Genomic DNA, 27500 nt, shown 5'->3' with positions numbered 1-27500 from the left:
GGCTAAATGCCATAAATGCAAATGTGTATGTAAATGTGCATGTATATATATATATATATATATATACACATATTAAACAGCATTTAATTGCTACAGGCTCTTTTCTAAACTGAAGCATAACCTACAAAATGCATGTGTGGAATAAAAGTAGCTTACCACAACTTTATGTACATATACATGGTGGGATGAATTAATACATTAATATTTACCTCACAGTGCTGTGATTGACAAAGGTAATGCTGCATTGTAAATCGCGGTATGCATTACCACTGTGCTGTGCCATCCAAGTATACCTGAGCCAATAATTTTCTCAATCTTGATCCTGGAAGCTTCAATTTCTCTGGCAAACTCATGGACAGCCTGGCATGGGTCCTCGTATGTGTGGGGATCAATATAAAACCTGGCCTCTGGAAACGATACTAGAATAAACAGAATTAGCATTTGGTCACATATTGCAGGATGAAAGCAATTTTCAATCACAGTGACAATCAGTGAAGCACACAGGCGACAGCCACTGCTATGTATTGGCCCTGAAAAGCAATAGTTTCCCCAGATTGAAATTTATTGAAAAAGAGAAGTTTGGCGGAGGCGACTTCTGTACCGTGGCCGTTCTGGTAGTGCATCTTCTCCTCATCCGAGTCTTGAAAAGCCTTGCTGTAGCCACAGTGTCTGTAACACCATATCAGGAAAGGTGGAGAACATTTATACAAGCATTTGCAACAGGGATGGCTGGCGTCTTCTCTTACATAATTACATTCGTTAATATTTCAATAATATATGACTAGAAACCTTTGCATCATCTAGAAATAGTTTATCAATGTAAAAGTTAATTGGCTCAGAAACAGTTCTCCGTTATCTGAGGACAGCGAGTCATTTCATGTTTTAATACTTTTGTGTCATATGGGGATAAAACACACTTCCCCGTGTCTGTATCCCTTCTCCTATGAATTAAGAGATTAAATGCTCGTGGGAAAAAATCATGTCCATTGAAGTAACTGATAATTAACTATAATCAAATTAATTCTTCTAGGCAGACTTGTGAAGATATCAAAAGTTGTTGAGGGATAACTTGGAGAAATTGCATTGTTAATATAGTTTCACATCAGCATAAAATTTACATTAAACTTTACAATTTGAGAAACTTTGGAATTAATGATTCACTTACATATATCACCCCCCCCCCCCCCCCCCAGCCCATAGAAAAAAGAACCAGAAGATCACTACTTATAGAAATGGTTTTTGGATCATTCCACCCGTAATCGTTTTACCAATGTCTACTGACTGCATGCACGATAAAACAAATCATCTGCTAAACTACGTCTGGTGCATTTTTTTATTTTTTTTTTGTAAAATGTGAAAAAGAAAACGCAGACAGTTTCAGGAGTAGTCCTCTTGCCGTTTTCTGCAGATGACAATGAGCAGAAAGGTCACGAGGCCCGTGACCAGAGCGGCACAGATCCAGATGATCGTCATGCCGTTGTACCGCAGGGAGACTGGAGGCCATTCGTGGCCGGTGAAGAGTCATGCAAATAATGACAGACGAGGAGGAAGATCAAAAGGAGCTTATCAAACGTGGGATCATGCACACAACATCTGCATGCTATTGATAATATTCTCGTATAAATGAACAAACCGTGCGGACAGATTCCTTTTAACTGTCAACTTTTCTATGTCTTCCAGTGATGAAACAATTGAGTCTGCCTAGCAGTCTGCTGAAGCTCCAGAGACCGCGCATGAGTGTTATTAAAAACCCCGTACATCAAATGTTTTATGTGACCTACCAAGAGCTGCGATGGTTATAAGAGAGATTCCTTACAAGGTGACCCCTCTATAAAGCCAGAACCAATCTGCTATGAAGGCCACCTCACACCCCACTGTACAACACTAGACTATAGGCCACAAAGACTTACCAATGTTTACAATGTGACTACACTGGTTCGACTTTAGGATATAGAATGCCCCTAATAATTGTGCTGCAGTCAGATGCGATGCAGTGATTAAGCTTACGACAGTTTGGAGTATCTGTAAATCCCCGCCTACAGGGAGGATGTTCTTGGCAGGCTCTCACCTGCTTTTCCAGTCTGGATCTCCACGGACGGACTGAAGCGTCCACAGCCTGCCGAGGTCCTCGCCCGGATCTGGAATATGTAACTGGTACCAGACTTGAGGCCAGACACCTTAGCACTGGTGCCCTTTGACTTCAGGGTGGAATAACTCTGCTGCTCTTTGTCCTGTGAACAGCAAGCGGGTATGTCACCGAGGGCTGTGTGCAGGCTACCAATCCTCCACTGGAAAATGTCACGAATCCTCAAAATGGAACAAGTCTGCCTTCTCTAAGCTTTTCAAAGTGTGACACCTCTGAGCAGGGATAATGCTAATCTGTGTCCCAGTTAAGAAAAATTACGCACAAAAAACTGTGTGGATTCAGAACTTGCCAAAATCTTGCCAATTCTTATCATGAGGCCTGCTTAAATTTAGACATTCATACTAATAACATTGTCTCACACTAATCTGTTAGCAGACGTTAGCTCACCTCGGGGGACCGGTATGCCTGAACTCTTCATCACTTAGCATTTCACATCGTTACCATAGCTCTGAGACACGTCTGTCCCTGAGGGGCTAGCAGACACCGTTTATCAGTCACAGACCACTACGTTGTTAAGTTCCATTCTCCGGAGGCCAGCACCTCGGACAGCTCCTCGATGGCCCAGCAGCTGCCTGTGAGTCGTATTTACATACCCACATCGTGGAGCGGACCACTGCTTGCTAATTCTCTCACACAGCTGAGGTGTCTTTGGCCCCATTAGCCAGCGAAGCTCCTGGCTCACACAGCGATTAACTTCTCACCATAGGTAGGCATGGCTCGTGCTGTTTGCCATCATTGTCACTTTCAATAATCAGACGAAATCATTTACAATCTACCACTGGTTGGTAATTTCCTTTCAATTAATTGGACCTGCCATTGGGCCATATGATTAAACTGTGCTATCTGTGGCCAAGCTACCCTATAAAACGTTACCCTCCATTTAATGGCTCTGTCCATGGTCATTTGTATTTCATGACAAGTGCAGACTTGTAAGGAGTCAGAGTCTGGTTTGCTTGGTTAGAGCACAGCTGAAGTAGCAAACCCTGCCATCAGCATTGGCTGAGAACCCAAATACTGTGTTAAAAAGCCAAAGCACCATATTTTAAATGACTTCTTTTCACTCACTTCACTTAACTGATGTTCACCACATAGTTCATTATGCATAACAAAACCATTGCCATACCTTTTCAAAGTATTTAATGTCATACTCCAGTATCACTCCATTGGGCTGCTCTGGTTCATGCCAGAAGAGGGTTTACACTGTTTGTACTGGCGTTCTCCTGGCGGACAGACATCACCTGAGATGGAGCTAGACATGCAGACAATCACACACAGCTTTGTTAATAAGTCTGAATCCAGACCCTTTTATCATACGTTTGGAATGGCAGTAACTAATTTTTTAAACACTGCAAAATATTCAACAGATGACTCCAAAGTATGTGTACAGTCCCCAATTCTATTCCTCCCCAATTCCCTGTATGACAGATTAGTAAGGACATATCCTCATAGTCCACATTTATTTGTGTTTTGTTTAAGATGACGTTCGTTGAGCACTGCCACCAATAAGCAAAATCCATCAGCTACATAAATCCTTCATTTAGAACAGCAATGTATTAGCAGAGAGCCCCCAGGAAACAGACCAGGAGTAGCCTAACTTTTCAGACTTTTTCCTAAACAGTTTTCATAACTGATCAATACCAAGCATAAATTTATACTTCATATAACCAGCCGCTTTCGGGGTTTAATAATAACTAGTAATAATAAGATCTTTAATACCTTTAGTAAGCCTCCTACCTGCCTGGTTCGTAGTGATGTTGACAATGATGTAGGGTGGCATGTTGTTGCTCATGTGGCTTACACCATTTGTGGCCAGGATGTGGAAGGTGTAGTTGGTGTGGGCCACCAAGTTCACCACGTTCACCCGCGGCTCTGTCAGGCCCCTCTGCCTGGGCACAAAGCGAATGAGGGCAGCTCCGGTTCGGGACACCACCCCGGCCCCACCTCCTCCGGTCACCCCAGCGTATGTGACCCCTGCGACCGCCCCGCTAGCGCCGGTCACTCCGCCCGGGCCAACCACACCGCTGCAGTCTTCGCACGGTCCCATATGCCTTACACATTTCTGGCACTGCACGTCATAGACGACATCGGAGCGGCCGCCTGTGTCCAGAGGGGAGCTCCACTCCAGGCTAACCGAGGTCCCGTTTACAGATGAAATCACATTTACAGGTGCTGATGGAGGTTCTGTGGGGACACCAGAGGCAGAAATCATTTAATTACAGGTTAATTTACGAGGGTAGAAGGTGCCACAAGGCTATCAGACTTGCATATCAAAGCATAATTATTTAATTTGTTCTCAAGAAAGACATATGACCTCAGTCTAGGAAGTGTTCCCACTGATTTTGATATTTTGAATTCACTAAACTCCCACTAAACTCCCACTAAACTCCCACTAAACTCCCATTCATATTAGGACTCACGCGTGCAAGGAGAAGCCGGCGTGTCGGTGGCCGCGCGGTAGAAGCCGGCGTCGCACGGGCAGGTTAGAGCTGCTCGAGTCTCTGAGTGACTGTGGACAGGGCACTTCCCACAGAGCTGGTCTCCAGCCATGGGTTTGTAGAAGCCCACCTCACAGGCTGATGGGACACAGAGCAGAAGACCATGGTCACCTTTCACAGTGCTGACTGACCAGACGCTGACAGTTAACTCCAAATTCACAACAGCGCTGCTATTTCTTTGCTGCTTAGGTAGAGTCAGAAATTAAGCAACCAAAAGTTGGGGAACAAACTAAACAGGGTGTATTGCACACAGATATCGTGCTGAAGTCCACGGTTGCGCAGGCCAGAGCTGGTATACTGAAGAGGAAGCGCCGGTTCAGAAATATAGGAAAAAATGCAAGCAGAGAATTAGCACACAGTAAACGCTTCAGGGTTTCGTGTTTTGATTTTTCCTTTTACACAATCCCTGAGGAGCCCGAAAGAACTCCTGCACGTGAGATTTATCCCTGACTGGTTTCTTCCTTTGTTTTATTCTGTTGCAACATTTTTAAGCTCCGAGTTGAAAGCAGGTCATGATAAGCATCAGGGCTACATGCCGTCAAGTGCAGTGCCGTCCAGCCCCCTTTGAAGTGTTTGATAGATTACCAACACACATCAGACTGATACATGCGCAAACAACCCGCGGAGCAGTAGATGTTGTGCAAGCTCGTCTCTTTTGATAAATTAATCATGATGAACCTGCGGTGACCTTTGGAGTTCTTTGCAAAATCTTCCTCTTGGGGGTTTTCTGGGTAAGACACAATATCTGGATTTGAAGGGTTGAGGAGAACAATGTGCCAGGACCTTTTATCCAGGGGCATTTACACACTCCACGTTAGACCGCTGTTTTGCTTGTTTGTTTGTTTTTGTGCTTTTGTATCAGCACTGTTTGGTTTGTCAGTGTCTGTCAGTGTAGTGCACCCACTGCAGGAGGAGATTTACATTACAATGACGTTTAATGAATATTTACAGCCATTGTATGCTGACCTTGATTTTGTTTTCTCTTGGCATAAATAGATAAATAAATATGGCACAAAAAGTGGCTCCAATGGAAAATTTGTTCTCACTTCTGTTTTATTTATGGTCTGTGAATGCAGAGGGTCCAGAACTACGCACATGGGCCGTGCAAAGCCAGTCTGGTCCCAGTAACCTAGTTATTAGACGAAACTCCACAGACATTTCCTCAAGTGTCCTATTCACTGTTGTGATTGATCATTTCTGAGGCTGAACTCTGGCAAATGGCACAGTACTATTGCTGGAGGGAGCAAGCTTGCAAAGCCTTCTGCATAGTGAAGGTTACCCTCTGACAGTTAGCACTCCATGCTGGGCACAGCGAAGACGTCCCCTTTCAGTACGTGTCTTTCACTGCATACACAAACAAAGTGCTTAAAATACATAAAGCAATTAATAAACAATTTGCTAGGATGCAATCAATTATGTGTTAGACCAATGCAGGTGTGTGCCACCAGGGTGAATTTATTTGTTTCATCATTACAGTCAACTGTTTAGGAAACACACACATGCCCAAATCCATGCTTGCGCCCACCAATACCCCTGGGATCTCTTCAGGGACCAAACAACAGCTGCTAACGAGCTGGGAGGATCAACCGAGTGATGAATGATTCTGTCAGCGAAATCATAGCAAGAAATGGGCCACTCCATCACCAGCCTCTGCACGCGCACCTCCTGTGAGCGGCTTGCACGGGCTCCTCCACCCTGCAGGGGTTACCGCAGGCAACCACGTGCACGTCTACTGCCGCCACCGCTCACTGGTACTGTTTCACACACCCTGCCCTGTTTCAATTAAGATAAGCCTCGTATACATCACCACGGTGACACCTGCTAGTGTAACTAGATAAATAGGACAGTTTTCTGTAATGTTCCTTAGGGGTTACCATCTTCCTTCAGAAGATTTAAAAATAAATTGTTTGATTAGCTGTCAGTTTGGTACAGTGATGCAGTGTTAAAATCACAATGTCCCTTTACAACAAAATACACTAGACACCTGAAACATAATACAGTTACTCTGGGGCGTCTTACCATGGAAAATTCCTTGCGATTCTTATTCAGAGTTGTGAAGGCTTATCTGGTCCCCAGCCAAACCTTAATTGCTTAAAACCTTTATAGGAATTCACAGGAAAAGTGGGAACTGGCATTAGTGGGAATGTGTAAAACATGCATTTGGCCTCACCATAAATTTCACGTCTCAAAAATTCCAAACGAGTGTGTGAATTGTGGCTGAGCGGTGGCGGGGCGGAGCTCTGCATCCAGTCTTTTAGGGGTGACATTATAAGGGGTTCATGACATTTGCAGCCAGCCAGACTCTCCCCAGACAGCAGGCCATGCTGCAGTGATGCTGACCATGACTGGCACCATCTGGAAGCCTGAGCACTTCACTCGTGATAAGAGCTCCGATACCGCCCACCCCTCCCCCACGGCCTCGGCACGCCGCAGAGGGATGGAGCCTCAACATGGAGAAAAGCCAGTTATGGGGAAGCAGATGGATGGCAGCAAAGAACGGAAGGGAGGTGATTTGTTCCCAAATTATCAGGTCTTTGGGCTTTGGCTCCGTCTCGCCACAGCGCCAAAGCCTAAACTGGGAAGAAACAGCACAGGCACAATAACAGGCTTGAATGCAGGTTGACCTTTTGATCATCATTAAGTAGAAAGGACCTCTGCCTAGGAAGGCCAAGGAATCTCCATATCTGTGGGAAGCAGATTCATGCTGCACAGACAGAGCCAAGCGGCAGTTGTCCACGGTGACAGGTTCGATACTCGACGTTGTTCCAAACTACACTACACCGTGGAAAGCATGAGAAAGATTTGTGTGGCTTTACATGAAAGTGTAGATTGGCAAAAATTACCCAGTTTTTGATTTGCAAAAGCCATACTCAAAGAATGAGCACTGTAGTGCTTACACCTAAATAGAACTTGATTTGGGTAAACTGTTTGTTTTAGTCTGAGGAAAAAAGGACCTAATTTGAAATTGTCCATGTGGACAAAAATTCTGTTTCTGCCCAGAGGGTGAAGCAGAATGTGTATGTAGCTTTGTTAGAACAAGCGAACTTTATTACACAGCTTTTTTAAAAAATTACATCTACACTAAAGCATATGTCCAAACACATAAGCATCATAAAAATATTTATTTTATACTATAAGAGGAAAATAAAACATTTGATCATTATCTGCTCTTTTTGCAAATTCACATCCCTAAAACTATGTGAAGTAAAACTTTCTTGGCACACCAGCAGAAGTCAAAGGGAGGAATTACCGATCAATTTGCTAAAGAAACGTGGTGTCTGTTTCTAAGTGCTTGATAGATGGAGCTGAGACTGCCTAAATAGAGGGTGACCTTGAGCAGTTGTTAACTGCAGGATGGGAGGCTGGCCGAGCTTGCAGCTGACACCCTCTGGCATGCATCCTTGGTGTAGAGAGGACAGGCATGACTGCTCTCTGTGTAGCACCTTTTAAATAAAAACATTTCAGAGTGTTGGCCATGTGGACTGTGCCAACTGGTTTAAATGTCTCCACTCATCACTCAGTTTATTAGAAACACCTGCCCTCCAGGCTTATATAAACTCACCGACCACTTTGGTAGATACACACAGGCCTATAGCACGCATTTTTACAAGCACATATTTACAGCCATGCTCAACTTGTAAACCACCCTCTACCCTGTTCATCAATGATCAGTTTACAGGTCCGTTAAGGTTTATGAGGTTTATGCGTACTAAGGTTTACGCGAGGTTTACGCGCGTTAAGGTTCAGGCGAGGTTTACGCGCACTTCAATCTCCTGCACTTGCTCTCTGGTAGCAACAGCCCCTGCACGAGCTGTAGAATAACCGACCTGCCCCCCTGGGGAGGGACAGTCCTAGCCTCCGATTGGCTGCCCCCCCATGTGCATGGGCAAAGGCACACTTGCCCTAGCCCAGCGCTAATTAAGAGGTTTAATCTACCTGAACGTTCCCAAAGGGCCGCCCTGTTTTAATTACGTTATTAAACGTCTCTCGTCCGCGCTAATGGCCAGCAGGGAAACACACCACTAGGCGAAGGACTCCTGTCGGAAAAGCGAACCTGACTGGCAGTTGCAGTCTTAGGCAGTGATGAGAGGAAACCAGCGCATGGATTAGACTTTAGCCCCAAGGACCGCCACGCACTAAGTGTTATCTCCGATTGTTGTGCGCGCTACGGCAACGCTGGTTATCCGCCTGGAACAAATGGCTCGCGATAATAGCAGACATAGCCCACAGTAGATGTCTATGGAGGAGAAACAAATACAGGCCAAGTAAACATTACACAATACAGAAGCGCTCATCGGGTGATAACGCTCGAGCATAAAAACTGCGGATGCTAGAAATGTAGGAGAATAAACATAAATGTGAAGTTCCTACAGATGCTGTAGGCACGTGCTGGTGGTGGCGTGCCATCGTGCTCAGTGTCTTTAGCAGACATTCTGGGAAACAGGCGAGACTTTAGCGAGTCTTAGGTGATCAGTGTACAGGGAAAATAACACGCGCGCATGAGTAATCTGTACAGCAAAGATCTGTATCCTACCAAACAGAAAAGAAATCATGCAACAGCTAGAAAAATCTATTTTCTGCGCTGTCGCCTCCCCATTCATGATCTCCGTTTGCTAGCGTTTCTGCATCCGAAAGGATGAACAAACTGTCAGAGCCGGTGTGACGCATAAATCAGAGTTTTCCTTTGAAAATATTATGTAATTACACATCAAACGAGGCAAATGCGTCCGTGTTAATGACCATTAAACAGACGTTAATTGGTTGATTGAATTGGCGTCGTGCATTTAAACTTGCCTAATTGATCTGTGCTGGGGGGGGGGGGGGGGGGGGCATTTTCATCGCCTCAGACAAAAAGGGAAAGATCTAAATGAGAATTAACGACAACTCGTCTGTCAAATTGCCGAGAAAATGAGGCCCGTGATTCCTTCTTTTGTCTCCGACCCGAGTCAGATCCCCCTCGCACAGCTGCCACGTGGCTCCGGCTTTGAATTTTCCCACGCGCTTATTTGTTTCGCGAGAACAATGCCTCCGTTGACGGACACGACAGCAGCCGAGCGCGAGCGCTGCGTGCGTTGTTACACGCACAGTTTCTGCACCCTTTCATCCTGAACGCCGCGGTCTGACGACTAACCGATGACGCTCTCGGAAATGTCCCCTCGCTGTCGACGTTTCTAAATCAACCCAGCCTCGTCCTCCCGGAGATTTAAATCCGAACGAGTCCGCCTTTTTAGGGCTACACCGTAACAAATTATTAAATTATTAAATATAGTAATGTGAAGCATAAATATGTATAGTAATATAAAAAAGTAAAAGAGGCTGCACTCTGAATGACCGAGGAAGTTTTTTGCTTGGCCAGGCCCTTATTGTGCAGACAATTTCTCGGTATACCCGGAGAGCAGCATGCACGAAGAGGGGGAGGATTTGAGTGAACGGCAAAGTCCCGTCTGGTTGAGATACAGTTCATTCCTTTATCGGAAAAATACCCCTCCAGCATCCTCGGGTACCCCCAAACCGGTCTGCAGATTAGACCAGCGCTCGCTCACAATGGCAAAATAGCGCGAGGGGCCTTTGATGTTGGCAAACGGAGCCTTTAGCTTCTCCATTTAATCCTGCTGTAATATGCTGGACAGGAAACCATCACAGCGCACTCAAGACACTCCACGCTAAATCACAAAGAAGGCCAATTCGCCGCCATCGTACATCCCCAGAAGCGCAGTCACCTGGTATCAGTGCTACGGTAGAGTCACAGTCTGTTGATGTGATATGACAGTAACAGAGGATGGACAGATGCCAACAGAAGCGCCCTTTATACATCTCATAAATTAATATTAACCTACAGATACTGCGCATATTCACTGCGTAATGTACAAAGATAGAACAAAATCATTATTCTCACTATTCATCTCATTAAGGCAATGAATACATATCTCCGAGATTTTGCCTACATGTTACAAATAGAGTAAACAAAATAATATCTTACTTTCATTAAAAAAAAGTAACATCAACAACATCAAGTAAATATGACAAACCCCATCTATGACTTCCTTGGCGTCCCACCAAGTTCGTGTGTCTCTGTCCTGGGATGGAGGAATACGCCTGTAAAACTGCTCACAGGATGGTCACGGGACGCTCACAGGAGCTGATTAGTGTGACTGAGCACCATGGCTGCCCTTGTTCCCCCCGTGGTGCACAAGAAAAAGGAACATGACTATGTTATGTTCTGGTTTAGCGAGAAGACTGTAAAGTGTAAAGTCTGTTGTTCGATAGTCTCCTTCTCTCCAGTTTCCTGCTGAAATCTGGAAACAAACAGCTGTTTTACCAAAATATCAATATGTATTCTCGTTTATATTTGTAGTTCGGTTCCCTCGGTTTTCCAAACCAAAGGAGAAAATAATGCGTTGTTGGTTTGTAGTACAGGTTCAGTTACTGTTTACACAAACATACACTGCCTGGCCACAAAAAAGGTCACCACCTGGATTTAACTAAGCAAATTATCCCATTGGATAATTACTGCATGGGTGATTATGTTTCAGCTGGCAACAAGTTATTTAACCCTAACTGATGCTGTGAGTAGCTTCTCATTTGTTAAACAACCATGTCGAAAGACACATCCTGTGGTCGTGGAAAAGATGCTAATCTGTTTCAGAAGGGTCAAATTATTGGCATGCATCAAGCAGAGAAAACGTCTAAAGAGAATGCTACTAAAACAGGGTTAAGAACTGTCCAACGCATTATTAAAAAGTGTAAGTACAGTGGGGAAACATCATCTTTGAGGAAGGAATGTGGTCAGAAGAAAATCTTGAACGATCATGATCAGTGATCACTTAAACGTGGTGAAACCAAATCGTAGAAAAACAACAGTAGAACTCAGGGATATGTTTAATAGTGAAAGTAAGAGCATTTCCACATGCACAATGCGAAGGGAACTCAAGGGATTGGGACTAAACAGCTGTGTAGCCTTAAGAAAACCACTTGTCAGTGAGGCTAACCGGCAAAAACAGCTTCAATTTGCTAGGGAGCATAAAGATTGGACTCTGGAGCAATGGAAGGAGGTCATGTGGTCTGATGAGTCCAGATTTACCCTGTTCCAGAGTGATGGGCGCATCAGGGTAAGAAGAGAGGTGGCTGAAATGATGCACCCATCATGCCTAGTGCACAAGCCTGTGGGGGCAGTGATGTCATGGGATGCTCACCTCCCGCGAGGCACGTGGTTTGGAGGAGGACCTTCGTGGCCAGGCCTGCACACACCTGTACTTCGTTTTGTCTGTGTGTTTTTAAACTCATGTCAGGGTGTGCGGAGTTGTTGGTCATTGTAGATGTAATGTCTGAATGTAATGTGTTTGTGTTAGATGTATTCTTGTGTATCGTGTTTGTTTAAATGTCAAATCGTTTCATGTTTATCTTTTGTAATACGTGTGAGTGCCGCTGTCATTTATGTAATAAATGTTCGTCCCTGTCGAGGAAGTCTGTGCGTCCTGCCCCTCGCCCTACGGCACCCGGGCCAACGCACGTTACAAGTGATATGATCTGGGGTTGCTGCAGTTGGTCAGGTCTAGGTTCAGCAATGTTATGTGTCCAAAGAATGAGGTCAGCTGACTACCTGAATATACTGAACGACCAGGTTATTGCATCAATGGATTTTTTCTTCCCTGATGGCTCGGGCATATTCCAAGATGACAATGCCAGAATTCATGGGGTTTAAATTGTGAAAGAGTGGTTCAGGGAGCATGAGACATCATTTTCACACATGGACTGGCCACCACAGAGTCCAGACCTGAACCTCAATGAGAATCTTTGGGATGTGCTGGAGAAGACTTTTCGCAGTGGTCCAAATCTCTCATCATCAATACAAGAGCTTGGGGAAAAATTATTGCAACTCTGGACAGAAATAAAAGTTGTGACATTGCAAAAACTTGTGGAAACGATGCCACAGCAAATGTGTGCCGTAATCAAAGCTAAAGTTGGCCCAACAAAATATTAGCATGTGACCTTTTTTTTGGCCAGGCAGTGTATTTTCCATCGAACCAAAATATGCAAACAAATAGTCAAATGGACACACCAAATCCTGAGAGCTCAGATTAACAAATATTCAAGAGTGCTCTGCACTGGAGCAAAGAGGCTTGCGGAGTTTGTATATATGGGGGCTTTGTGTGTGTGGTATTTTTACCAGCAGATCTGGGTAAAGCAGAGCACTTCTGCATTTGTGTGTGTTTATGTTGGACCAAACATTAGCGAGGCACGTTCCCTCCTCACTGCTGTTCGCTGCCGCCACTCTGCTCATTAACGCAGTGTTCAGGATCTTGTGAAATCATGTTCTGTCTTTAGTCTGTCTGGTGCCTTTGGTCTGTACTGTGTTCAAAATTAAAATGAACCATACCAAAGTCCGACTGAAAGCGCACAGGAACCGGTCTGCTCAAGGGGTCCGTTTATCTGGTGGGCAGCAAGATATAAAATATTGTTTTTTCTAAGTGTTCTGTATGTCTTATCATTCTGTTATTCCGATCTGTTATTTACATTTACATTTATGGCATTAAAGCTGACACTTTTATCCAAAGTGACTTACATTGCGTTATTAACATTGTTCTGTTATTTGTCATATAAGAAGTACATTTTAAAATGTATGATTACTTGTTAACTAGACAAATAACTTTCTTCAGTTAGGGAAACCAATCTGAAATGGGCTAAATGATTTGGGAAACCATTGAATCTAGACCAAGCTGGGTCAAGCCGAGGACACAGAGACATCTTAAATATCCAGGGTTCATTTAGTCTGAGTCTGTGTCACAGAGAGCGGTACCATACTAATGGCAGAAAAAGGTTTTTGAGTGAATGTCTCAACATAGTCAGAAACCTAAAGTGTTATATGTTAAAGCAATCTTATGTAGCCAAAAAAAGTCTTTTATATAAAGGTTTGTATATAAATTGTATAAATTGTATTGTATATCATATTTTATGAAAATGAACCTAAATAATAGTTTATAGTTTTGAAAAATGCTTATTGCAAAACAATCCTGAAATATATAACAGTTCAATAGGATATCAGAATGTAAAGGATTGGTCAGAGAATACTTCAGTCAGATGTATAACTTGAACCTTTGAAATATATCTTGGGGTCAGAAAATCTGTAAATGCCAGAGTAATACTAAACAGAGGAGCATTCATACAAAGCGTGTTAATGTATGTAAAAAAGGTTTCTGAAACCACATCCACATCTGGAAGGCAAATTGCTCTCCCAAGCAGGACAGGGGGGCTTGTGGTGCTCTTGTGAAGATTATGGTGTAAACTTATGGATGCTTGTGGCATCTCAGTTATTTCTCAACCCATTTTCATTCCCAGTGACCCTTTTCATTTGACTATACAGGCAGCGAACAGCTGAATTGGCCTGCAGCAGCAGCAGCACACCCTGGGGCCTGCACACAGGGGCCCAGCCTGGGCAGGCATAAACCAGGCCTTAAGGACACATGATATGCTGCATTCTGAGGCTCCAGGCCACACAACTGGACCTCTGCAACTAACAGATTTTACCCAAATAGGCCAAGTGCATTTGAATGAGAAAGATCAAAGTACGATTTCAGGGGCCTACGGACCAGTTGTGTGAGCTAGGGGTCTTAAAGTTGGCCGACCTAAACCAGGCCTTAGGGAAATGGGAAACAGCACGGCTGAAGGCCCTAGGTCAAAAGGTCGAGCCCTGCAGTACTCTACATGTGCCTTGTTGAGTTACCATTTTGCTAAAAGTGATAAAAGTTAATAATTTTGCTGAGAAAGATCTACATGTCAAGATGCCTCCTATGGGATTGGAGTGTGTAGCATCCATGGTAACCATAGTCACGTATAAATTGTAAAATCTTCATTTCCAGAGAACAAATGGATGGACAACCAAGTCGTGGCAATGTCGCATACAATTAGGAAATATTTTTGCGTCACTCACATGACATAGCGAGATTATTTAAATAGCGTAGGTCGTCGTTCCAACGCAAAATACTTGTATTCTATTACTTCCACTAAGCAATTCCCATAGTACCTGTCCTACTTTAGCTAACCGTAACAAGAAAAATTAGTTTCTCTGTCACTTACCAGCATTCTGACTTACCTACTGGACGTTCGTCCCCATTAAGTCGAACAGGAGATTACAAAAAAGGACACTTCTCTATTAGATATCTGCTTTGTTTAACGATTTTAAAAAGTTAAAATTAGTTTTCCAGGAAACATGTAAGTAGACAATGCTATTGAGCCATGGTATTGTCGCATAAAATGAGGAAATATTTTCATGTTTTGCTGCATAATCACTGACTCAGGTATTGGTATGCATGTTTCCATAAGAGAAAATCTGATACTGTCACATAATATAACAAAGATATAAAGACTACAGAGTTCCAATGTTTTATGGCAATAGACTGATGTTCCTTGCTTGACATATATGTAATACAGCCAGAGTTCAAGTGGGTTTTTCAAATAGGCTACTAAACACATATATTTAATTCAGTAGAATTTATTCACAGTAGAATTTAGCGTGGGGCCTCTATGGGCTGGAGTGCCTGTCGGAGTCTGACATGTATACGCTCATGCCAGAGGGATCTGACCGAGCTGGGATCAGTTGGGAATGACAATGGGCTGGATGGCTAGCCGAAATAACGGAATGTGCCTCTTTTTAAAGAGAGTTAACACAAGCTTTAATCTGTGTGTGTGGAGGTGGGTGGGGGTGATGTTTCTGTTGACAGGAGGTAAGTACCGAGCAGGGATGCCTCTTGACACAGGAAGGTTTGCAGGTGAATGCGAGGTGTTGAAGCCTTAGACAGACCTGTCTAAGAAGGGTTGATGGTATTTTGAGGGCAAGTTCCTCTTTGTCTAATGAAAAAGAAATGATCCATTTCAGTCTGTTATTATTATTACTATTATTATTATTATTATTATTATTTGACAAGTTTGATTAATGTTAGTAAGGATTAGAACCCAGAAGGCTCTTAACATTTCAGGATACATTTTAAGTATTTAACCATATGTTAATAAAGTGTACTTTTTTCCGTTTTTGATTTGTTATTAAAGCCTTGCCATAGCAGCAGATTCGATTCTATTGGATGAATCCTTATGAATAAGTTAGCCCGCAGCTGCGTCTCGACATTTGTGTCTGTGGGATGGAGGCTCTCTGGTGAATGCAAGTGGGTTAAATCAAGTCACCATGCGGAGTGGATCTGACAAGGCATCCTGCCACCCCGATGAGCATGTACAGTCTCATCCCTTTTGAAACAGATATTTCCCCTTGCCGGCATCTCCCTGGCCCAGCGAGGCCCGCCGGCATGGCAGGAACCGAGCGACCCAAAGCAGAGCTGACAGCGTTGATGCGTGAATCCATCACTCTGTTTTGATCGGTGCTTAAAAAAGCACAGGAGAGCCTGTCGCTTAAAAGCCTTGCTCAGAGGGAAGGGCTCTGCATGGCTTCTGCAGAGCTGACATGCAGGTCCCAGCTGTGGTGGGCCGTCACCCTGGAGACAGGACGCCAGGGCTGGCACACCACTCCGGGGTGGCAGCTGAGGGGCACTTGCTCGGGGCAGATGTGGTGTCAGCCACGCGGGCACTCGGTTACGGCAGGCTCCGCCTCAACCCCGGGGTGTGCAGGACTGAGAGCATGCACGGTGTCTGGACTGAGAGTGGGCGAGCTAGCTCAGAGACCCAGTGGGAGCACAGAGGCCTGAATCTATCACTCTGACCCCTGACCTTTCACACTTCACAGAGGTGAGCTTATGGCCCACAGAAGACTAAGGGTGGCTAGTGCCGTACTACACCCATATCAAATCAGAATTACCAGCTATTATCTATCAGACATTAATTATAATCACACAGATCACATTAGTGCGGGCCTCATAATAGCGACTGATTACGATCATTTCCCAGTGCTGAGCAAAACTATCATGTATGCGTTTCAAATGGGCGCTGGTATACCACGGATATAGTCACAATTAAACAAACCGTCAGGCCTGATGTGAGACAGCGAATAGCTTGTGAAAAATACATGCTACAGACAAAGCAACTAATTAAACCTAAACTAATAAAGTCTAAAAAGTACTAATATACTTCTGCCCTAAATTACATTACTGTGTAGTATCATTTACTTTTAAAGAACAGAGTTCAGTAACACTTTTGTGAAGGGCACTGTTTACAAGGATTCAGGACACCTACATAAACCCCACATGTCGCATTAAAATCTGACATCACACGGGGTGGTAAGAAATAACATCACGTAATGTTGATTTTTTTGCTATGTCAGGGTGACATAATGTGGTTGATATGACATGGCTCTCAAATGAGGCTGTTGGAAAATTGAACAAAAGTGAAGAGTTCAAAACGATTCTCCGTTGTTTCTCCTATGGCCTCATAATAATGACAGGAAACTGCTGTGTAACATATATTTTAGTGAGCTTTTGACACTAACAGTTTTCCCTGTCACTGTTAAAACGTTACGCTCCGAAACACTCTGGGAATGTACTGGCACATCACAGGGGCTGGAAAGAATTGCCCCAAAACATAAAAACATGTTTTGTCCATCACTGTGTAAATTTTAGCATTCATCTTAAATGTTAGTGGTGGAGTTCCTTGAATCTTCATTAATGTACCTTTAAGCGATAAAGAAAATATACATAACACGATTATTATACTATCATGGCATTGCACAAGGATTCACAAAAAATCTAAACTGTCGAATGGAGCTAATTTAAGGCCACTGGCAACTTTAGTTGCTGTAGTCTGTTGTCTCTTTAAGAAACAAATTACACAGGTTTAGTGTAGTTAAACCACCACGCATTCTAAAATACAACTGTGCCAACGTTTTTATAGACAATTTTCTTAATTCAGATTTATTTAGTGAGAGTTCAGTAAGTTTACAGATACAGTTTGTAGGGCGTCTGTTACAGTTTGTTTTAATGGATAAAATCTGTCATTAGAGGGTAAAATTTGTCAGTGTCACAAACATTAATAAAATATGTTACACAGCAGTTTCTCGAGTCATCGTTATGACAGCAGGAGACACTACAGAGCATCTTTTTAAGTCACTTTTGTTTCAATTTTACCAACATCCTGCCGCGTCAACAGCGTATCAGCATTATGTCACGCTGACACAGCAGAAAAATCAATACATTCTGAGCTGCAACGTCAGTTGTCATAACGTGACATTTTATTTCTTCCCACCCAGTGTTGTCACAATCAAATGTCACCAAAAATCTGTCACTTCACATAGTTGTTATGGCAACTTGACATCAAAGTTGACAAAAGCAGCTTTTATGACAACCAAAGCTCGTTAGAATAAGCAGTTATGAACGTTTACGAATGTTTATGAACGTGGCCATGAAGGGGCTTAAGGAGCTGTCATGTAGCCTTCTGAACAGTGCCCACCAGTAAAGTGGTACCTAGAGTTAGTGAGCAACAGTGAAAACATGAAACACTCCTTTACACTAAAAGCTAATCGAGATGAAATGTGTGGCTCCAAGCCATATTCAGCCACACTGCATAATTCAGAGCTGAGGAAGTGCTTTCCCAATGACCTGTCAAAACAAGTGAGACCTCAGAGGTCCTGGGCTCCCCTGAAGAAACACAGGTAAGAGCGATGTCTTCTTAGAGTTACTGGTCCATAAGTCATTTGCAGATGACTGCTTTTAGCTGCTTAATGTTTAATGTTTAATTACCCGTTGGCTTTGAATAATTGTTTCTTATTACCACAAAGACAGAACGCCTCAGACAAGTAAAGGTGCCTGAACAAGGTCAGTCTATCAGCATCGAGACTTAACGTTTGCCTAAACACACGCACAACAAGAGTTAGAAAAGCAGGAGTGGAGCCGCTTACCGATGCAAGCCTCCCTGTGCTCCTCGAAGCCGGCGCTGCACACGCACCGTCCAATAGGAACGAGCCACTCTCCCTCGGCACTGCAGTACATCTTGGGTGTGTCTTTCTCCTCGGCGTGATCCACGCACCGACCCCTGACCTCTACCAGCGACGAGGAGTCGGCGCCCGTGACCACATCCGTGAACACGGCCAGGTTCCGCGCCATGCCCGTGCACCTCTTGTAGTAGACGCGCACGGAGACGACGGCTATGCAGGCGCCGATGTCCTGGAAGGCCAGGTAGAAGCCCCTCCTGCCCAACGGGCCCACGCCACGCACCTCCGTGTTGAGCTTTAGCCTGCGCACGCCCAGGTCCACGTTGGTGAAGCTCTCGTCTGCCGCGATGGTGTCTATCTTGGAGAACTGGCTCTCGCGTACTCCGGCTACGCCCACGTCCCGGTCGGCCTCGCAGTAGTAGAGGTTGAAGGTCTCCTTGCAGGTCCCCAGCACGCCGGGCATGCTGTTGCAGTCGCGCAGCGTGAACTTGATCTCCACGTAGACGCGGTGGGCACCGCCACGCTGGATCCAGGCGGTGCGCAGCCAGTTGTTCTGATTGGGGCTCATGACATTGCACACCTGGTACGTGTGGATGGGGCTGAAGTACTCATCCATTTCGTTAATTGCATCCCACTGGAGGAGGAGGAGGAGGAGGAGGTAAGGAGTTATCTATATTGCAAATGGTGTTTACATTTTAGTATTAATTCATGGGCCCGAGTCAATTAATCGTGTATTAGTTTACACAATTCGTTGAGCATTTTGTGTCTTACTGCTATGCCACATCTATTAGTCATGCATGAAGTTGGCACCAATCATTGTGATGCATAATGTAAATATTGCATTCAAATGTGCAACCTGATTTGAATTCATTCAAGTCAATTTATCAACATTCACAGACTCATCCCTCTATTGCACAGCAGGGCCACTGGTTTAATCAACTCATCACAGCACATCAGACACTTTTTTTTGGGGGGGTGGGAGAGGTTATCTTAAACATGAGAAGATTTCTAATGGTGCACCAACGTCTTTAGTAAGCTACACACTTTTCCCCAGTTAGCCCAAACCTCAGTTCTTTTTTGGGCAGGCACCCAGAGCGAAGGCACTCAGTTTTATAGACAGGCGCATTAAAACTCTTCTCCAGAGGAAACGTATTCAGATGGAGAGGAGATGGCATCAAACAGAATGGGGACCAGATAGCGATGACATCCGGATCAGGCGGTCTGCTGCCAATTAGCCTGGCTCTCTCGGTCAGTTCATGAAATAATAAAGCCAGCAACTTGCACTGTGAAAGACCTCGAGCTTAACCGTATAGGGGAGGGCCCTGCGGGTGGGCGGGAGGGGTGATCGGAGGGTGGTGTTATCCATCTGAACAGCCTCACAAACTGCTTTTTATCCTTAGGAGCTTGGAGGCCTACCATTCACAGGCCAGCGATGGGAGTTGCATTTTCCAGGGTAATTAGAATACACATGGACAGCCCGGACAGCCCGGACAGCCCGGACAGCCCGGACAGCCTGGACAGCTGCCATCAGGGGAATTCATCTCAGCTCGCCCGCCTGGGCGTAAGCGGGTGAACACTGAATAATGAACGCGGCTCTGAAGTGGCCTATATGGGATGCGTGTGTGCCAGTCAAAGGGTGATGGAGACAGGCAAGTGGAGTGGAGGGGAAGAGAAAACTGCTCAGCCCCCAACCCCAGAGCTTTAACTTCACCCTGAAGGTCCCCTCCCAGACCTAATTTCACCCTGAAGCCCCCCCACCCACCCCTGAGAGCCCTAACTGCCCCCGCAGTTTTTTTATGGCGTCTGAGTGTGTGGCGGCGCTGTGGCGTGCAGCAGACAGCTTCATGCTCCGGCGCGGAGAGCCTCGGGGCTCTCCGACAACGCACGCTTCTCCAGGGCTAATCTCACACCTGCCCGCACTTCCCAAAGGCAGTGTGCCGAAAAGCTCCGATAAGGCAGGCCAAAATGAGAGACATCAGCTCGGGCTCACCATTCCATGAGACCAGGCTCTTACCACAGTGTACTGGTGGTCAGCATGTCAGAAAACAGAGACTCAGGGTTTGGGACCTCTTAGCATTGCACTCAGTGGCTCAGCAAATGAAATCAGTGAACATTAATGATGCTTTCAGGCACAGAAGGGCTTTTTTTGTACTTATTTGAATAAGATGAATTTTGGGGGATTGGGGTGATGGGTAATTGTCATCTTTTTCAAGACCCGCTCTTGAAACATGCAAATTAGAGAGGTATAAGTGTTATTTGCGAAGGTTTCCGCCAGGCTGCCCTCGGATGGCGGAAACCCCTCGGATCTGACCGCGGTGGCCCGGGTCCCTGTTCAGGCGCCACACCGCCGAACGCAGTGGATTTCCTAGGCTGTCTCACCTCCCCCTCCCCTGGGGAGAAGCACAAAAGCTGTAATTAAGACTGAGGATTCTAGCACATCCCGTACTGCTGACTAAAACATAAACAGCCTTCCCAACGCACACATCACTACTGCTTCCGAAAACCTTTATGCTTTTAAAGGTGACCAGTAAGCAAAAGTCCAAATCAAATTAATACCATTAGCATGTTTAGGAAAGTTTTCCTACTTATGTCAGATGTTTGAAGTTTGTTCTGCCTCGATTACTGAAGCTGTGCGGTTTAGTTTGCTTCCTCAATGCTGTTCCTTCGTGAAATGCTGAATAATAAAACTGCAGGCCAGGAGCCTCGGAATTTTAGAACATTGCGGCCTGGTATTTTTCAACGCTTTAAACACCTTTGTATGTAAATGCAGCTAATCTGCATAATTTCCATATCTACGCAGGCCATAATTCTCCTGCGTTTGGGGGTCATGCTTGCTTTTCTTTCCTTCGCTTATTCGAGCACGCAGAACATGTGTAGCAGTTCAACAAAGGATTTCCAAAGATTGTCATTCTTACTGGGTAATTCGTGCTGTAGCTCATGACCTTATATTCTGAGACTAAATATGAACAAAGAGATAAGGAGAGAATTTCATAAAATGAATATCTTTGTATCACATGAAGCTTTTCCACTTGTTAAGGTGATAACGTTTGTTAAAGTAGTAACGCACATTAAGGTAGTAACGTATGTTTAGGTGGTAATGTATATTAAGGTGGTAATGTATGTTAAGGTGGTAACATGTTAAAGTAGTAACATATGTTTAGGTGGTAACGTATGTTAAGATAGTAATGCATGCTAAGGTAGTAACAGATGTTTAGGTGGTAACGTATGTTAAGATAGTAATGCATGTTAAGGTAGTAACAGATGTTTAGGTGGTAACGTATGTTAAGATAGTAATGCATGTTAAGGTAGTAACAGATGTTTAGGTGGTAACGTATGTTAAGATAGTAATGCATGTTAAGGTAGTAACAGATGTTTAGGTGGTAACGTATGTTAAGGTAGTAATGCATGTTAAGGTAGTAACAGATGTTTAGGTGGTAACGTATGTTAAGGTAGTAGTGCATGTTAAGGTAGTAACAGATGTTTAGGTGGTAACGTATGTTAAGGTGGTAACGTACGTTAAGGTGGTAATGTCTGTTAAGGTAGTAACAGATGTTAAGGTGGTAATGTCTGTTAAAGTGGTAATGCATGTTAAGGTAGTAACAGATGTTTAGGTGGTAATGTCTGTTAAAGTGGTAATGCATGTTAAGGTAGTAACAGATGTTTAGGTGGTAACGTATGTTAAGATAGTAATGCATGTTAAGGTAGTAACAGATGTTAAGGTGGTAACGTATGTTAAGATAGTAATGCATGTTAAGGTAGTAACAGATGTTTAGGTGGTAACGTATGTTAAGATAGTAATGCATGTTAAGGTAGTAAAAGATGTTTAGGTGGTAACGTATGTTAAGATAGTAATGCATGTTAAGGTAGTAACAGATGTTTAGGTGGTAACGTATGTTAAGATAGTAATGCATGTTAAGGTAGTAACAGATGTTTAGGTGGTAACGTATGTTAAGGTAGTAATGCATGTTAAGGTAGTAACAGATGTTAAGGTGGTAATGTCTGTTAAAGTGGTAATGCATGTTAAGGTAGTAACAGATGTTTAGGTGGTAACGTATGTTAAGGTAGTAATGCATGTTAAGGTAGTAACAGATGTTTAGGTGGTAACGTATGTTAAGATAGTAATGCATGTTAAGGTAGTAACAGATGTTAAGGTGGTAATGTCTGTTAAAGTGGTAATGCATGTTAAGGTAGTAACAGATGTTTAGGTGGTAACGTATGTTAAGGTAGTAATGCATGTTAAGGTAGTAACAGATGTTAAGGTGGTAATGTCTGTTAAAGTGGTAATGCATGTTAAGGTAGTAACAGATGTTAAGGTGGTAATGTCTGTTAAAGTGGTAATGCATGTTAAGGTAGTAACAGATGTTAAGGTGGTAATGTCTGTTAAAGTGGTAATGCATGTTAAGGTAGTAACAGATGTTTAGGTGGTAACGTATGTTAAGGTAGTAATGCATGTTAAGGTAGTAACAGATGTTAAGGTGGTAATGTCTGTTAAAGTGGTAATGCATGTTAAGGTAGTAACAGATGTTTAGGTGGTAACGTATGTTAAGGTAGTAATGCATGTTAAGGTAGTAACAGATGTTAAGGTGGTAATGTATGCTACACGGTAATGCCACACAGATGTGCATTTCAGCAAGTCCACATCTTCATGGGTTTGTTTTTTTCTGACATCTATCAAGACTCACTAAGTCAGTATTATCTTTGAATGTATCCACTGCTACAGCCTTCTTGCAAGTGTTGCTAATGTGACAGATATAATAGATATTTTAGACAAGCCTACACTATCTAAGTCTGTACGCCTTCCACGAGTTATTGATGAGAAATGTCAGCTAGAGAGATACCCACAGATATTTTTATGCTACTGTGTTTATCGACAGAGACAGATGTCTTAATTACTGCTAAGCTGGTATGACACCCTTACTTTCTCTCCTGATGTTATTGCCTTGACAATGGTTCTGCCAAAGGTGTAAGTGAAAAACTCCATTAAAATCATAAGTTCCATGGAGCTATAAAAATGTATTCTGCATTCCTGTGTGCGACAAGGAGGTGCCAGCTGTTTAAACATTTAATAATAGGCCCATCCCCTGTTGACTAGCTGTGTCGAACTGATAGAGGGTGTCCTGACTTGGTTGAACACATTATAGTTCCAGATCATTTAGGAGGAACAACGTAATAATAATTATTCCGAATTAGAAAAAAAAAAATTGTTATTGGCACATGTTCATCAGCATGCACAAGGTGTCTCAGTTGCCAGAACACAGCAATAAAACAAGTATAAAAGATGTGGAAAGTCCAGTGTGAGCTGCAAGAGATCCAATTTCAGATTAGCAGCTGGAAGAGAAAATCCTTTGAATCTGTTTAAACAGAGGCAGAGTAGCAGTCCGTAACGCCTGCCCACTGGACAGCACTCACCACGGCAGAGTTAGCCCAGCGTCGCTCGGCCAGGAATACTAACATGTGAAACATCACCCTCTGCTGTCTTCCCTGAACCGTGAGAAATTCTGATTTGAATGGAATTCTCTTACCCACTGATTAGAATGCTTGCCCTTTGACAGCGATAACCTTTTTACAATATGACTGTTAATTGCACAGCATGTTGGCATAGATCATGAAGTCCTGTCTGCAAATGCTAGGTGGGAATCTGAATCCGTGCAGTCCTGGAATCACTGTGTGTGTGTGTGTGTGTGTGTGTGTGTGTGTGTGTGTGTGTGTGTGTGTGTGTGTGTGTGTGTGTGTGTGTGTGTATGTGTGTGTGTGCCAAATGCTTTTTCTCTCAAAGGATATTTTGATGTTATCATTAATGCAAAAAAGAAAAAATACAGCTAGACTGCTGCAGCTGCATTTAGCTTAAATAGTGTGTGTTATTTTAAGGGAAACTGCTTTGTCGATAGAAATGTTTAGTAATTAAACAATTATAAAATATTACTCAGTCAAGACAGTGGCTTACATTTATTAAAGTGTTCATGCATCAGTCTGTTAGTTAGACCAAACGGGTGTGTTGTTTTAGGTGGTTAATAATTACCCTTTTAAAAACTCACTGGAAGAAGTCACGTGGACAAAGAACTCAGGACACACCATGACACCAAAGGCCTCCTAATCCCAGTGGACCTCAGGTGACACCGAGGTCCTACCAACCTGGTGGGCCTCAGGTGACCCGCCCCTCCTCCTCCAAGGTCACGAATGACAAATACTTCCTGGAGCTGGGACGCGCAGCCAAGCATCGGGAGTCGAGCGCTGCTTTAAACAGTGTCGTATGACGACACTGGCGTGGGGAGTTAAGTGACTGTCTCCTTCCTCTTAGTGCCTGCTTAGGAAAAACTCAGGCGGGAGAGGAGCAGCTTGGGTGAGGGGCAACTATGGAGGCCTCACAGACGAGATTGCTGGAGATGGGGGTATCGTACTATGCAGGTGCGCCCAGTCTTCCGCTAAGCTTGCAGTGTGGACAGTGAGCAGTTTGAGCATCATAGCATTATGGCATCATGAAACAGGTAACATTTGGGGTTTACAATTGCCGTGTAGCTACGTTTTTTCTTTTGTTGAGGCTGATGTTACACGTCACAGGGGTATCCAGGGTCCTGTGGTTCACTCCCAGGACATTTCAGAGGACCTCCCATCCACCCTGTTACCGCAGACATGTGCTACAGCTAGCACCTGAGTAGGTGGGGCCTCTGTATTCATCCAATCATGTCACAGCCTTCCTTCATTCAGGAAAGTTAACTTACTCTTTTCTCGATTGCTTGGGCCTGGTTCCCGACCACAACCTGGCCAGGGCCGTCGGGGGCAGATCAGAAGAGACGTGTAGGAGTTTTACTCCAGATATGAGAGTACCTACACTCACGAGGGGGACAACATGACAGCATGACAAAGCACCGCGAACAAGCCATTATGACATCCATATCATCTCACGCGCAAAGCCCATTTGTCACTGGTCCTCGCCTTTATTATCAGTTCTATCGATCAGAGGTGGTGTTTGCGCGTGCATCTGTGTGTTTGTGTGTGTGTGTGGAGGAGGGAGAGACAGAGGTGCACTGTGAATGAACTTGTCAAGCCAAACGGGAGGCAGGTGGAAAAATAATGAAGCCGTGCGCTGTGGCTGACAGGGGCCAGGCGTCCGGAGCAGCGTCCGGAGTGGCCCTGTTGGAGCCTGGGGTGAGGAACAGCACAGGGGCAGCTCGCTCGCTCTCTTCCACTGCCTGGTGAGGTCATAAAAGGGCATGAATGATTTAGAATCGCTGGGACAAGCAGTAACAATGGACTTGGGGTTTAGATCGGACAGTGCAAATTCTTAACGCTGAGAGATTTATTTTAAGAGCATTAAATATTTAGCAGGGTGGGTGATTGCTTGCCTAAGTCACTGGTCAATAGCTTGCGTGCAGGAAACCATTGAAAAAGCTTAAATGCTCTTTAATTGGCCTGTCTGACAGAAGGATGAGTTCTGGAGGACCAGCCACATTATGTCCGAGTCCCCAATGGATACCAGACACAAACCGCAATTTTGCAGCTTAAAAAACAAACAAAAATCAACAGAGAGAGTCGTCTGTTATTTGTTGTGTGTTTTCTCACACTCTGTCACAGTCTCCTCTACCTCACACACACACACACACACACACACACACACACACACACACACACAAGACTCTCAGACCTCCCCTACCTTACGCACACTCTCAGACCTCCTCTACCTCACACACACTCTCAGACCTCCTCTACCTCACACACACACACACACTCTTTGACCTCCCCTACCTTACGCACACTCTCAGACCTCCTCTACCCCACACACACTCTCAGATCTCCCCTACCTTACGCACACACCCTCAAACCTCCTCTACCTCACACACACACACCCACACACTCTCAGGCCTCCTCTACCGCACACACACTCTCAGACCTCCTCTACCTCACGCACACACCCTCAAACCTCCTCTACCTCACACATGCTCTCAGACCTCCTCTACCTCACACCATTTATACCCTAACCCTAACCCTAACCTAACCCTAACCCTAATCTTAACCCTCACACACACCCTTAAACCTCCTCTACCTCACACACGCTCTCAGAACTCCTCTACCCCACACACACTCTCAGACTTCCTCTACCTCACGCACACACACACACACACACACACACACACGAACACACACACACACACTCTAAAATGCACTTCGATAAGCTTACACTTACATGGCTGGGGTGAGGGTGTCCTGGATTTCACAGTCAAGGTGCTATTTAAATCCAATTTTAATCCATCTTCCAGAGCTATTAGTTTAATATATATATATATATATATATATATTTTTTTTTTTTTTCTCTCGGTCATTGTTATTTCACTCCCTTGCCAGGCGCCTGCTGGTTGCGTGGCTGGACCTGGCAGTAGCCATGCCTGGTTGTTTATGTGTTCTGCCTTATATATAATGAAATCAGATCAATGGCACGGACCACTAAGCAGGGGTCCAGACACTTTGACACTAATCTCTTTAGAGGTCCCTTATCATGGCTGCTATGGAGGCATGAATTTGCCCTTTGACAGCTTCTATTCTTTCCTTTCCCGTGCTACTAAAACCTCACTCCTAGGGCCAAAACTATTTTGCATCACAAGGTCCTAAACGTGAGCCATGGCTAGGCAGATTGGAACGCCCGATATCGTTCCCTCCTCCGGAGTCCCTCAGATCAGCGTGGCTCGTGTGTCTGAGAAAGACGCCAGGATAATATCCTCTTTCTCGCCCTCTCTGAAGCAGGTAGACGGAGCATCAGTACAGACACTTTGTTGATGAGGTAATCTCCATAAGGCAGTGTTCTAACACCTGTTATTCCTTAAGAAAGGGATTACTGGTCTTTATATTTTACAGATTTAGCATTTGGAAGGTTGGTTTTTTTAAACCTTAATTTACATTCCTCTAATCTTTTCCTAACTCCTCTGCGCAACAATATGTTTCTGTCAGGAGACTAAACACGCTCCGGCTCCAGACGCCTGCAGACTGCACACTGAGACAACGC

The 27500-nt window shown here is 44.3% G+C and overlaps 1 protein-coding gene across 1 annotated transcript in view; it reads right to left on the bottom strand.

Moving 5' to 3' along the window:
• epha8 (eph receptor A8) overlaps nucleotides 1-27500 on the bottom strand; it is a 53523-nt gene that overhangs the window by 9445 nt on the left and 16578 nt on the right. The window contains 9 exon segments of the mRNA XM_027024887.2: nucleotides 294-419; nucleotides 602-669; nucleotides 1397-1493; nucleotides 2069-2231; nucleotides 3270-3338; nucleotides 3340-3395; nucleotides 3881-4327; nucleotides 4564-4719; nucleotides 18473-19139. Of these exon segments, the coding sequence (XP_026880688.2) occupies nucleotides 294-419; nucleotides 602-669; nucleotides 1397-1493; nucleotides 2069-2231; nucleotides 3270-3338; nucleotides 3340-3395; nucleotides 3881-4327; nucleotides 4564-4719; nucleotides 18473-19139 (1849 nt within the window).

This window comes from Electrophorus electricus, chromosome 20 (assembly GCF_013358815.1).
Source record: "Electrophorus electricus isolate fEleEle1 chromosome 20, fEleEle1.pri, whole genome shotgun sequence".
In the NCBI taxonomy this organism is placed as follows: Eukaryota; Metazoa; Chordata; class Actinopteri; order Gymnotiformes; family Gymnotidae; genus Electrophorus; species Electrophorus electricus.
Note: the sequence above shows the minus strand (reverse complement) of the source record. Positions and strands in the feature narration are given on the sequence as shown.